This window comes from Apus apus, chromosome 1 (genome assembly GCF_020740795.1).
Source record: "Apus apus isolate bApuApu2 chromosome 1, bApuApu2.pri.cur, whole genome shotgun sequence".
Taxonomy (NCBI): domain Eukaryota; kingdom Metazoa; phylum Chordata; class Aves; order Apodiformes; family Apodidae; genus Apus; species Apus apus.
The window spans coordinates 11,496,246-11,509,741 of record NC_067282.1 but is presented as its reverse complement, the minus strand read 5'-3'; the positions used below and the strand labels follow the sequence as shown (position 1 = coordinate 11,509,741).

At 47.3% G+C, this 13,496-nt stretch overlaps 1 protein-coding gene across 2 annotated transcripts in view; it reads right to left on the bottom strand.

Moving 5' to 3' along the window:
* Positions 1-3,903: 3,903 nt before the first annotated feature.
* Positions 3,904-13,496, bottom strand: part of AMOTL1 (angiomotin like 1) — a 60,546-nt gene continuing 50,953 nt past the window's right edge. For both annotated transcript variants that reach the window (XM_051625300.1, XM_051625310.1), the window contains 4 exons: positions 12,588-12,713; positions 10,625-10,851; positions 8,921-9,178; positions 3,904-7,139 (listed from right to left, as the gene is read on the bottom strand). In XM_051625300.1, the coding sequence (XP_051481260.1) occupies positions 7,036-7,139; positions 8,921-9,178; positions 10,625-10,851; positions 12,588-12,713 (715 nt within the window). In that variant the 3' untranslated portion in view covers positions 3,904-7,035. The remainder of the gene's footprint in view (positions 7,140-8,920; positions 9,179-10,624; positions 10,852-12,587; positions 12,714-13,496) is intronic.

Here is a 13,496-nt window from a genome sequence, read left to right as displayed (position 1 = left end):
GAGCAGGGCAGGGATGATGATGTGTCCCTGTGGAGGAGCAGGGCATGGATGGGGACAGCCAACTGCAGCCCCCACTGTCACCCCACCCCCCACCAAGGGAGCAAACAAGTCACTGCTGCCCCTGGCATCTTGCCCACCCCAGACCCAGGTTTGTGCAGGTGTTGGCTTTGGCTCCCTGACCTGCTTCAGCCCCAAACCTGACTCGGGCCAAACCCACACAACATGGGCTCCCTGCAGGTGTGGGGCAAGCATGTCCTGTCCGTGGGCTCTTCTCCAGCCCCTGTGGGATGTGACAGGACCCACAGGCCCTGGGGCTCCCCATCCCTGCTTCACCCAGTGGCAAGGAGGGGAGGGGCTTCCTGCAGCCCCCATCTGCACCTGGATGATCCTGCTCCTTTGACAGTCCCATGCTCCATGTTCCCTACGGAGCCACCAGGTCCCACCACTGCTTTGATGGGCTCAGGGCATAGACAGCATCAGAGCAAAGCTGTGGTGGCCACTGGTCCTCCAGTAAGAGCAGAAAAATGCTGGATTTGGTGCTTGGCCTGCTTGTTTCTGGGTGTTAGGAATGCAGGTCGAACTCATTCCCTGAGCAGCAACTTTTTTGTGCACCAAATTGCAATGTGATTATAAGAGTGAGGTTACCAGAAAGGCTCTTCTTAAAAATATTCTGAATTACCTGGCCAAGGGAGGGACCCTCCATGTCCTCAGGCCCTATGACATGCTTCTCTCTCCTGGTGCTTCCTCCTAGCAGGATTTCTTCTGCCTGGGTTGATCAAGTCCCAAGCCAGGGGCTGGTGGGGAGATGTTGGCTGCCATCACAGTCCCCCATCCCCACCCCCATCCCAGCTGTCCTGTGGGAAGCTTCACATGCCTGAAGGGTCACTGGCTGCCCACCACACTTCTGCAGGGACCTGAGGGCATGCGGGCACTGAGGGGAGCTAGAAGTCACTGAGCAGCCAGGAAAGCCACCACGATGAACAGACACAGGTATGACCTCCTAGAAGCAGTGGCTCTGCCGTCCCCCAGCTTTTAGCTTGCTGGTGGCTCTGTTGCTGCCTCTCCCAGCATCATCCAGGGAAACACAAGTCCAGCACTGAGCTCTGCTGCAGGTCCTCAGCCCCTCACAAGAGGGGGAGCTGATGTGGACCTGGGTCTCATCTCTCATCGCTGCTCTGCTTTGTGTCACGGTGGACGGCGCTGGCAAAGGAGCGAGGCCTGGGCTGCAGCAGGGCCACGCTGCGCTGCTCTGGAAAATATGCACCCTGATATTTTATTCATCTAAAGCTGAAGTGGTCGGTATGGAAGAAAATAGCTTGTGGTCTTTCATACCTCGAGTCAATGAATTCCTGGGCCTTTTATAGCCCAGGAATGCTGGGCGCTCTTGGTTGGTTTTACAAGGCTGTGAAGCCGCAGCTTAAGGTCTGGCTGAGCATTAATCACGGCAGGGACAATGACAGCTGCTCGTGTTTTACCAGGCTTGCAGGAGGGTACTGCACTCCTGCACATGGCACTTTGTTTTCCACACTTGTCTCAGACATTGGTTTTGGTCTCTGTTTTGGGGAGGATGTTACCTTCAGGCTTGTGGGACCGCTGGGTCTACCAGTTTTAGCCCTGGGATTCAAGGGGGGTCCATGCCCAGCACTCAGTGCCTTGCCAGCACAGGAGGCAGCCTGGCACCAGTGGGCACGTCCCTGTGCTTTGCTTTCCCCCCCAGCTGCCATTCAAGCAGCACTCATGAATCACGGGGGCGAGGAGGAGCATTTCCCATGACCTCAGTGGTAAGATCTATGGAGCTGTAGGAAGATGGGTCTCAAGGCCCACGTGCAGATGGTCTCTCAAGCCCCCACCACCGCAGGCTGGCGGCCAGGAAGGGCAGCCCAGCCAGACCCCACCAGGCACCACTGACCCCCTGGGGCTCCCCCACCTACATGCTGTCCACTTTATGGACAAGAAGCTCATTTGCTCTAGGGTGTCCAAAAACTGCCTAAGGATGGTCCAGGAACACAGCAGGATGTTCAAACCCAACCCAGCCCAGTTTGTTGGGTTGCATCCAGACCGTAGACTGGGATCCCAGTGGTGAGTGGACACGGGGCAGCACCTTTCCCGCTGGTGAGGGATGTCTGCACTTTGTGCATGTTTCAGTGCAGGGTGCCTGAAGTCCAGCTCTGAGAGGTATTTAACAACGTGAGAAGCCTCAGCTTTTCCCCAAGAACACACCTCACAGCTGTTGGCGTATTTGTTCCTACAACGCAGGGAAGAGAAAGCCCTGAATATGGTAACAAAAGGGAGCAGAAGAGACATCACAGCTGTACAGTGCACTGAATCCAAGCAAATCCTGAAAAGGTCTCATCATCTTGGGTGGGACTTGACTCGTGATTTTTGAATGCATCTACATGGTCATTTTGTTAATATTTTTAGCTCTTCTGAGCTCTCTCCCTGAATGCCTAAGTAAGGAGCCCACTGTCCAGGACATATTTCTGGGAATGTGCAGTAATCAGGGATTTTTAAATTTAAACAAATTGACTTCTAGGTTTGCTTCTTTTTACTGTTTTTTGGTTTTTTCTTTCTTTTTTTTTTTTTTTTCCCTGAGGTTAATAAGCAAAATGTACTTAACTTGGAGACAGCATTGCAGTGATGTTCTTGTTTTTTTGTTGGAGCATCCGTGGTGAAGGCACAACCCAAAAATGGGATTAAACCCCACCTTGTTATACCTGAACACAGCTGCTCACAAGGTTTTCCCCACCCTATTACTGATTTTACTTCTGTTGATTTCTTTTATCTCATGGCCTTGAAAAACCAAGCTAAGCCCCAAATCTTACTGTCAAATCTTGAAGAAAGCTGAAAAGCCACAGCCTCAACAATCACCAAATTTTTGTTGTTGGTGGTAAAGAGACAGGGCACTAAAAATACTTCCAGCTTCCTGTCTGATGGAGTAGTCAGATAGGTCAGGCCGGCCTGTGCTCACAGAGGAACAGAAGGTGCCAGGATGTGAGTGAAGCAAACTCTGAGTTTCTGCAAAAGCCCTGGGTCCTGGCTGACACACTCCTGCCCAGGGCAGGTTGTTCAATGTGTGCCATGATTTGGGAAGAGGAGTTTGGGACAGGCAGAGGGGAGACCATAGGGAGAGATGTCCTTAGTGGCTTTCATGCTTTTCATGCCTGCAGCTCCCTGGGACCTGATTCAGGAATTTTCAAACAGACACTTTCAAGAGGCATGTGAGAGCCTGCTGAGCAAACCTCCCTTACTCAAACCCAGACACTTGGGTAACTATGGTCCCCTCCCCCAGTTTATTTCAGTTGCATAAGCAAACATAGGAGCAATATTTTCACCAGACTGGTGCACTCCCCTCGCCTGCAGAACAGCTTGAAATGGGATCTGCTCTTTATTCCTTACTGAGGACATTATAGTAATTCAAGAATATCCAGATCTACAAGGTAGGTGGGTGTATCATTCGCACTGATCCAACACTTGCCACATAAAGAAGCCCCAGACTCTCAAAACCAACAAAAAATATCAAATAAATAAATAAATAAATAAATAAATAAATAAAGAGAGTGGTATGCTTAAAAGATTGTAGGGCTGAAGGATCTGCAGATCTTCACCAAAGTGTCTTAAGTTTCCACCCTAATTTCCCTTAGGTGAAGATGATCTTGCTAAAATCCTGTTCTTCCTGCTTGGCAAAGGTCTCAGTTTGATCCTCTGCTCTGCAGATCCACTGATTTTGTGCCCACATCCACCTCCCAATGTGGGGCCTTTCATTAACAGCCTTGAAGAACACAGGAGGGGCAACCTTAAAGTCCCCAAGGTATCACCTAGTCCTAGCATGTTGTGTGCAAAGCTTAGAGAATGGTTTAAAAAGTCCTTTCTTCTTAGGGACTGAATATATTCACACTGGAAAAGTGAGAAAAGAAACATGTTTATACATTTATTATATACAATATTAAGGCACAAGTTTAAACAGCAAAGAACAAGAAATCTTTGGCTGACCAACAATATCAATATTTGCTGTGGGTGACACATAACTTTCTTAATTTTCCCCTCTATGTACAAATAACCCTCCAGCTGTACAACACTGTACACCAGCTTCTCTATACAACCAACGACAATTAAAAAACATCATTATTTTACAACTAGTTACCAATGTCACCTGGAATGGCTACAGCACATTTCCCCAAACACAAAACAGTTCCAAGAGCTGGGAAAAGCAGCACAAATGGACCTGCATCACTCTGATGAGAGGGGCTGATTTATGGCAGTACTGCCCCACACAAGTCCTGCTAGTGCTCTGGCTGGGGGGAGACCTGCTGGTCCTCCAGACCTTCCCTCTCCAGGAAAACAAACATCTCTTGAGTTCAAAATAATTGAGGAGAATGAACTTCCGAGTTTATTTAAGCTGGGACTCCAAAAGCAGATGAGATTTGCCTGCACTGCAGTCTCAAACAAAAGGTTTCCTGTATGTGACCATGAATCTGGAGCAGCACTGGCTGTAAACACACCTTGGGGTACCAGAAGCTGGAGGGACTGTGGCCTCCATGGGGAGGAGAAAGATGAGGAGTGCTGTACTCTAGCTGAGCTGGAGAAGCTGAGCTGCACTACTACCAAACATAACTGAAAGCCACATCACTCATGCTGATCCAACACTGCTTCTGCTGGATGCCCAGCTCTCTGCCTGCACACAAACTATTAATTGGTTTCATCATAAGAAATAATACAGCCGGTAAAAAAACGCTTAGGGACTTCCAAGCACCTGGATATCCTTACTACATGAAGAAATGAAACACTCACCATTGTTTTACTTGTATCCCCTTGCTTTGTCCTCCTCCTGCCCCACTCCCACTACAGACACTCGAGGAAGGGCCATGGAGGGGGTTCAGTGCTGCTGCCATGAGCAGGCCTAGCTTTTATGCAAACACTTATAACCTTTGAATTAACTTCAGAGATAAAAAATAAAGTTATTTTACAAGGCATATATTAAGCCACGTAACTTCTTCCAGGGGTCTGGAACCAAACACATTTGGTTTCACAATGCAAAGCTGCTAATACTTGAAAGACACAGTTGGCTTGCCCACACAACCTACCATTACTTTGTTCAACAGGTGCAAAAAACAGAGAGAGGGCGACACTGACGTATGTGTAACTTTATGTACAGGCAGAAATAAGTGCATAGATTCAACACAGCAATGTTGGTGTGTTTTTTTTTTAAAAAAAGGTCTCAGCCAGGCAGTACTGAGTGCAGGGCTTTGGCCCCTGCAGGCGCTGAGGTTGCAAGGACTTCAGTTTTCAGTAGAAGCAGAGTTTAAAGTGCCTGGTGTTTTCACAACCAAGGGCTCTGACCCGACACCTACAGGAAGGGGTGACCTTGAGCCAGCCCTGAGCACACCATTATTTCCAGCACCCATCAATTTTCCACTCTAGGCAGCTTCACATAAAATCCCATCACCCATTTCCCCAAAGGGATGTTCTTCCTAACGCCATTATGGCACACCACAAGGCTCAGGAACTGCAAAGCCAGTACAGAAATACCTCCAAGAGGAAAATTTCCTGATCAGCATGTGCAATGCATGAAGCAAACAGTACACCCTGATTAACACTGCTGGTGAGTTGGCTGTCTTACAAAGACAGTGGCCACCTCCTACAGAAACCAGGGACTAAGCTGAAAATGAGAAATGTTCCGTCCCAGGTAAAATGAGGTGAAAAGAATCACAGAATCACCAAGGCTGGAAACGACCTTTAAGATCATCAAGTCCAGCCTATGACCAACACCACCACATCAGCTAGACCATGGCACTAAGTGCCACATCCAGCCTTTCCTTGAACACATCCAGGGACGGTGCCTCCACCACTTCCCTGGGAAGTCCATTCCAACATCTAATCACCCTCCCTGTGAGGAAGTACTTAGCTCAGCACAAAAAACATGTGATGCTCATGCTTTGCTTTGCAGTTAAACTCTTCCCGACCTGATCCTACACCCCTTAATGCCCTGTTCCATGTCAGCTTGAACAGCAGGTTTCTACGCTCAAGGATGTAGGATTTGGCTGTAGGCATTGAAAATAAAGGATAAATCCTGTTCTTACCACAAACACTCTGGTTTTTCCACTACTATGACCCAGTGCACAGTTAGAGCCACCTTCTGATCTCACAAGCAAGCTTCACTTAACTCCAATGGAAACACTCCCCACAGCAACTCCTGCCCCAAATGAGCTTCCACACCACACAGCCCTCAGGGAGCTGCTGGGATCCTCTCCTGACTTTTCCTCCTGAAACTTTCCCATCCTCAAAAAAAGGATTGCTTCAGCAGGGTCCTCTTCCCTCCCTCTACTTTCATGCTTCAATAGGAATTCCAGCCAACAACTGCTCCTACCAAAAAAAGAAGTCTCAGCAAGCTCTGAGGTTGCAAGACATGAATATTTGCACTGTAAATCCAGCTCCAAGAGCAATACCAGGCCAGCCAGGGAAGAGCCACCTGACCTGCCTGCCCAGGAAAACCACACCACACCACTTCAAACAACTACTTACAAGAACCTGCCATGCACATCTACGGACCAAATATTCACTGAAATTAAGCAGCTGAGAAATTAATTGATACTGAGGAAGATGCACGTTTCTCCTGGGTTATTCAGAAAGTCCCTCTGGCCTCAAAAGAGCCAGGATTTCACTCCCTGCCCTGGCTGCAGAGAGGCAGGGAAACAGAGTGGCAGTTTGCACCCAGTCTGTAACTTCACTACCTTCTCTTTATACCAGAAAATGCAATTTTCTCTTCCCTCAACAATCCCCTTCTCACACCACATTCCATTTTCAATGTCCTCTTCTGCTTGGAAAATCCCAGACATTCACTTCATTGCTCCTCTTCAGCGCTCTTGAGTTCTTGTCTTGTCCAAAGTCTTGACATCTCAGACTCAAGCTTAATTTTGGGTACAAACTTTCACTATCCTTCTTCAAACTCTCAGGGTTAGTTTTTAAGGTTGGCACACCGAGGACCACGTTAGACCTGGCCGTAAACACATGTGAAACCCCAGAGACGTCACCCTCTGCTCAGATGAGGACTTCCATCATGTCTGTATCTGGAAACTCAGGCTTGTGGAGCAAGCTGCTCACTCTGCCTTTGCTGTCAGGCAGCTTCCCATGGCCTGCATTGTCTGTAATGAGAAGAAGGGAGAGTTGGTCTTCAGCTCAAATTCAACAGCAAATTGTTCAAAGCAAATAGAAAACCAGTGGTGAAGCACATCCTAAAGGTATGCCACAGAACCACAGAACTGTCATGGTTGGGAAAGAACTCTAAGATCACTGCATCCAACTGTCAACCCCCCAACCCTGTCCCCCAAAAAACAATAATTTAAAAAAATGCCCACTGGAGCATGACCTGAAGTGCCTCATCTACACAGTTTTTAAATACTTCCAGGGATGGTGACTCCACCACCTCTCTGGGCAGCCCATTCCAGTGCCTGACCACTCTTTAAGTAAAGAAGTTCTTCCTGATATCTAGTCTGAACCTCCCCTGGAGTAACTTCAGGCCATTTCTTCTAGTCTTACCATTACTTACTTGGGAGGCCAACACCCACCTCCCTACAACTTCCTTTCAGGTAGTTGTAGAGAGCAATGAGGTCTCCTCTCAGCCTCCTTTTCTCCAAACTAAACAATCCCAGTTCCCTCAGCCTCTCCTCATAGGACTTGTTTTCCAGCCTCCTCAGCAGCACGGCTGCCCTTCTCTGAACTCGCTCCAGCAGCTCATTGAAAGCCAAATTTGATCAGAATGCCAAGAACATGTCATGCTGAATTCCCTGCACAATGTCAGTAGGTGTGCTGGTGTCCACAGACCCCAAGGGCAGGCATAAAGCTGGTATTTAAGAGATAGAGACCCAAGTACCTCTTAGCTGACGCCCTAGGGAGAAACAGGCACTTGTGAAAGATCTGCATCATTTTACCAAGTTACTGCTTGTCATCTGATCCACCTCTCCACATGTATATTCCTATTTGGCTTCATGTGCAAAATTGAAGAGTTTAAAACATCATGAAGACAGTATACAAATAATGAGGTAGGTGATTTAATCTAAAATGTGTTACTTTGCCAGGGGGGTGGGCTAAGAGACTGTGTATGGCCAATTATCTAAATGTATGATAGATGCTGTTAGGTGTTCATCTTCATCACCATAGCTCTCAAAAGTCAAATTCAGGGAGAAGGACTCAGATTTCTTACAAACAAGAATAGCTTGAAAGGCTATTTTGAGAGCACCATGAAACAAATTCCAATCTGGATTACTCAGAAAACAGTAGTCCAGTTTCAAGGAATCAGTGATACTCAGCCTTATTAATGATACATGGCATTTTTTAGATGGAAGGCTTGCATTTGAGACAAGATGAATGTGTAGGAAATTGGCTTTTTCAAAGTAATGTGTGTAAATGTCTCCCTTGTTAGAGCTGCAAACCATCAGTTTCCACCTTACAACAATAATTAGAATTGTGTTTCTTTACACCACCCCCACCCTCCTCCAAATCTCCAGTTTCTCCTTATTATTTCCTTCCAGGTTTCTTTTAAAAATCAGGGAGGCAATGGTGCCTTCACTGACCAGGGTTAAAGTTCAAAAGAGGAGAAAGGTTTGAGTACGTGAGCAGGTGTTGATTGTTTCAAGGTGTCAGACTGTAATTTTAATCTCTGTCAGGAGGAATAGTTGCATTGGTTGGAAACTCCATCTGCTGCAGGCAAGTGGAGCTTTACAGAAGCTGCCAAGCATGAAGCTCTGCAAAGCCAGGCTGGGCAACCTTGGAAAGCTCTCTCCCTATGATTTTATTTTCCCTGAAGAAACCTCCCCACCACCACTTTGCAGATTGTGAAGGCCTCATGCCCCTCCATCAGTACTGGGGTGTGTCTGGGGGTGCTGGTATTTTGCACTGATCTGGCAGAGCTCATCCAGTTTCTCACCAGTGACTCGTGTCCCCGGGGGCCGTGGGGCAGGGCTGTGTGACGGGGTGGTGCCCAGCCGTCCTCGGCCAGGGAAGGAGGCAGTGCTGGGCCAGAAGAGCTCAGCACTCTTGTCCGTCTGGGTGCTGCTGTCTTTGCTGCCCGTCTTCATGTGGGAAGCTGCCGGGGCCGGGATGGGCATGCAGGACAAGGAGGGCAGCGGAGGAGGCAGCGAGGGTCCCGAGGAGTGGTCGTGGTGCTCCTTCCCCAGGAGCAGCCCTGCAAACACGTGGTGGTCAGTCACATCCCAGCTCAAACATAAGTAGCTGTCCCCCCCATACACCCCAGAGCTACAAGGTGCTGGTCAGGGTATGTCTCCAGCCCTTTAGCTTGGCATAGCTTTCCCCCTTTACACTGCCTGTTGCTCTTCTCCTGACATCCACATGGTATTTTCCTACAAAACCAGACTTTTGCAAGCAGCTGCCCTTTCTTGCATCCCCTGCTGCATGCACATCCCAGCAGTACACCTGGCGCAGCCTCACACTCCTCCATGCCCCCTGTCCCATGCGGCCCCAAACCACAGTCCTGCACTCATTTTTTAGCTGCCACATCACATCACATGCTCCTACTCAAAGTGATGTTCACCTTCTTCTTTAACCAGACTTTATTTCTAGCTCAAATTTATTGTTTACTCCCACAAAGTTGCAAACATCATCTGCTTGTTTCTGGTAGGCTTTCTCCCATCTATGGCTTTCTAGAATCAGTGCAGAACAATTTAATATGACATCCTGGTTTAAGCCAGGATGAAGCCAGTTTTCTTTTTATTGATTTTTTTTTTCCCTTAAGTCAGCTCTCTTTTAAACAGCACAGCAAGTTTTCCAGCTAGTGGACTGATTAAGCTGGAATGTTTATGTTACTGCTGAGAGACCAAGGACACTTTGCTCTGCTTTGGTTTGGATGCTAAGTGTCTGCAAGCCTCCTGTAGGGAGGAGCAGACTAGAAGGGCAGCAAAATTGATCAGAGATATTCCATACACACACATACATGTAAGTCTTGGTATAAAGTCAGGGATCATGGAAGTCAAGCTCCTTCCTTCCTTCTTCTTCTTCCCTTCTCTTCCATCCACGGTCAGCATCCAGGGAGGACTCCATCTATCCACCACTGTTGATCCCCAGGCCCGTGCATTCCTGACCCTCACAGCTCTCCCCTCAGCTCCTGTCTGCTCTGCCCTCTCTCCAGCAGCTCCAGGACATTTCAGAACTGCTCACAGCTCAGGAGGGAGTTGCTGGGGTGGGGGAGGTGACAGGGGTTTGCACATTCCTGCACATACTTGTATATATTTGTACATGTTTTTTGTTGTCATTATTATTTCATTAAAGCTGGTCTAGATTAGTTCTTGATCTGGAAAGACTCTCTCCTTATTCTCCCTCTTCTTTCCCTACATAGGAGGGAGGGGATCGAGACCATTATTGTTGCTGGTTTAATTGAGGATCCTGAGTCAAACCATGACACATGATTAAGACAGAATTAAGATACAATGCAAGATTAAAAACTAACTAATATTTTACTTCAGCACAAGGATACACATTCTTCCCATGGAAAGTGCTCTGGCAATGAGCTGTTCAGGTGTGTGTTCCATGGCCAGGGGCACTTCTGCTAAGCTCAAGCAGAAGGATTAGGACAAAGTGATGGATAAGCCGAAGCTGAAGTAAAAAAGGAGCTCACCTATGCTTCCCTTCCAGATCTTCTCTTCCTTCTTCTCCTCAGCTATCTGGTTGCTGGTGAGCGAGGTCTGGCGCGAATGTGTCCCTGCAGCAGCGGCGATGGAAGGGACGGAGCGAGCTGGTCGCAGGCTGGCACTGTCAGCTTTCCCGGGGTCCTTCCGCGACCGCTGCTGAAGGACCTTGATCATGGCATCCTTCTCAATGATTTTTGCATGGAGATTCTTTATTCTGCCAAAATATGAACGCCTTGCTTACAGGAATGGAAGAAACATGTATATGGGCAGCTCTCTTCACCCTGGGTCAGCTGGATGGGTCCCTGGGAACATGCCCTGCTGCTCTGTCCCTTCTGGTTTTGAATGACTCAGACAAGGCAGTTCCCACCGGTTCTCCTGAGGATAACCATGCACTTGGAAACAGGCAGCATTTCTAGCTATTAAAGTAAAATCTGGGAACTCTTTTCTGCAAGGTTAACTGAGCCCATCTATTGCTGTGGTTTTATCTGCCCAGCAGGAGTACTGAGGGCAGTATCCTGACTGGGCTGCAGATTGCTGCTTTCACCAGATTATAAACGCAGAAGCAATTTCCACCCTCATAATACATGGGGTCCAAATCTGGAAACTCTCCTTTAGCAGGCTCAGTTAGCCCCACCATTTGGGTCTGTTGTCAGCCAGAGTAAAGCCCTGCTGAAGTGAGTGGAAAGGTTGCTTTTGGTTTGTCTAACATCTGGGCTGGGCTCTTGTGTCTCCCTCATCACTGCAGAAATACCAGCACACACTGTGCAAAGCCCAGCAAAGCTCGTCACTTCTCTCAGGCAGACCCTAAAGATTTTCCAATCACAAAAAAAAATAGGATTATCTGAGACTTTTCTCCAGGAATAATTAACACCAAATCAAACCAAAAGGCAAAAAACTCTACATGTTAAGATACATATTGTACAGGTACAATACAACAGCCAGACAACTATAGCTTTACTGTGATGAACAATATCTAGTCCAATGCAGCTGCATTTTGTGAAGCAGTGAAAGCTGAAATGTCACATCTGGAAAACCTGTACGTACAAGGGAGATAGCAGGTAACTTCATGTTGGCATTAGTTTTCATAATCAGATGTCTAATTTGCAATGAAAATTCCAGATCCTAATCTATCTTTAATGAAGCCAAATGGCAAACCTCCATTACTTCACTGGAAGCAGGATTAGCTTGCATCTGTGAGTGGAAAAGGAAAACAAACCCAGTAAAAAAATCATTGATATTTTCCACAAGCAACAAATACACCTTTTCATGGAAAGTGTCTGCAGAGTGTTTTTTTTTGTGGTGGGGAAGCCAACACTGAAGAACAGATTTTAAATAGTTTTTGAGTAAAAAACTAGAGGAACACACAAACTTTCTCAAGGGATTTTTACTCAAAAAAAGTTTATTTTCTATCTTCTACTCTTGCAAATGCATCATTTTTAATGCTGCTCATGGTGCTAAATTTTGCTTATTTGCTCCTAAATGCCAATGTGACTGTCACACAACTTGGATGTGTGAAACTTAGTGTATCTAGAAAGAGCACTATGCAGGCAAGGAGCAAAGAGCAAGGCACAGGCAAGCCCTCACGTTGCTGATTATGTAGTGGTGGGATTACAATTTCAGCCTTCACAACCAGATGCTCTTGATTCCAGAGGGGGATTTTCACCAAGATTAAACAAGCATTCAGCTTCCTCGCACGCCAACTTACTTTTAATAGCAGAACAGCCTCTGTTTTGTAAGAAGGTGTTTTTTGGCACAGAGAAGATTTAACAGGAAGGTAGGGAGGAAGTTATTTAACAACAGCAACTCTTTAATCCCTGTTTTAATGACGAAGAGCAATACTAAGTCAAAAGTGAAGCTAAGCCCATCCTTTCCAGGCATGCATGAAGGAACAAAAGGGCATCCTGGTTTCTCTAGCCCCATGACAAGCAGGTACAGATGATGGCCCCTTACGTGTACTCCATGTCCTGGCAGCGCCGGTTGGCTTGCACGATCTCCTCCTCCTCCTGCCAGCCCCGCACCTCCAGCGCGCTCTCGCCGTAGCTGCCATTGCGTGAGTGGCTCGGGGCTGAGGTGTCCCTGGAAAAGTGGTTCCACATGGTGAGTCAGGCTCCTGAGACTGCAGGGGTGGCTTTTCCAAGTGAGACTGCAGGGGTGGCTTTTCCAAGTGAGATTGGCATTTGCAAACAAAACTTCAAACCCACATTCGAAGCTCAAGCTAGCAGTGGTTGCCTGCCCAAGTGCATGGCTATGTGGCATTGGGTCATCTTGCTGCAGGCATGGGTTTAGTCATTAACACCATTAATTAACTGGGCTGATGGAAAAGAGAGCACACTGAAATTGTGGGCAACCCCCACAGGGCTAATAACCATCCTGAAGGACAGGGACAGACATCAGAGGGACTCATTCACTCGGAAAATGGTCCCAAGTCAACAAGACTACATCAGAAACAAGGAACGAAATTATACACTTTGGAATTGCTGCCTAGACTGGAGTGCAAAAGAAAAGGATTATCCTGAGTCATGCACTTAACTGCATTTCAAAGGAAAATCTCATCTAAGGGTGTATTCCAGGGATTTGGCTTCTAAGAAACTGGAGTGAGAAGTTAAGTATCCAGTCCTCCTCTTCACTGGAAAGCTTTCGCTGCAGTGCCTTGTGTTTGGGCACCATGCTTTGACACACACAAACTGGAGACAGTCTGGACAAATGCAACAGGAATGGGAAGGGGTTCACAATAGGACTGAATGGCTGAAGGAAGTAAGTCAGTTCAGGCCAGGGAAGACACAACAGGGGATATTTGTCCTCCAGTATTTAAAATATTAACAGCAACCTGTTGTTCATCACGTACACCTGGGAATGACA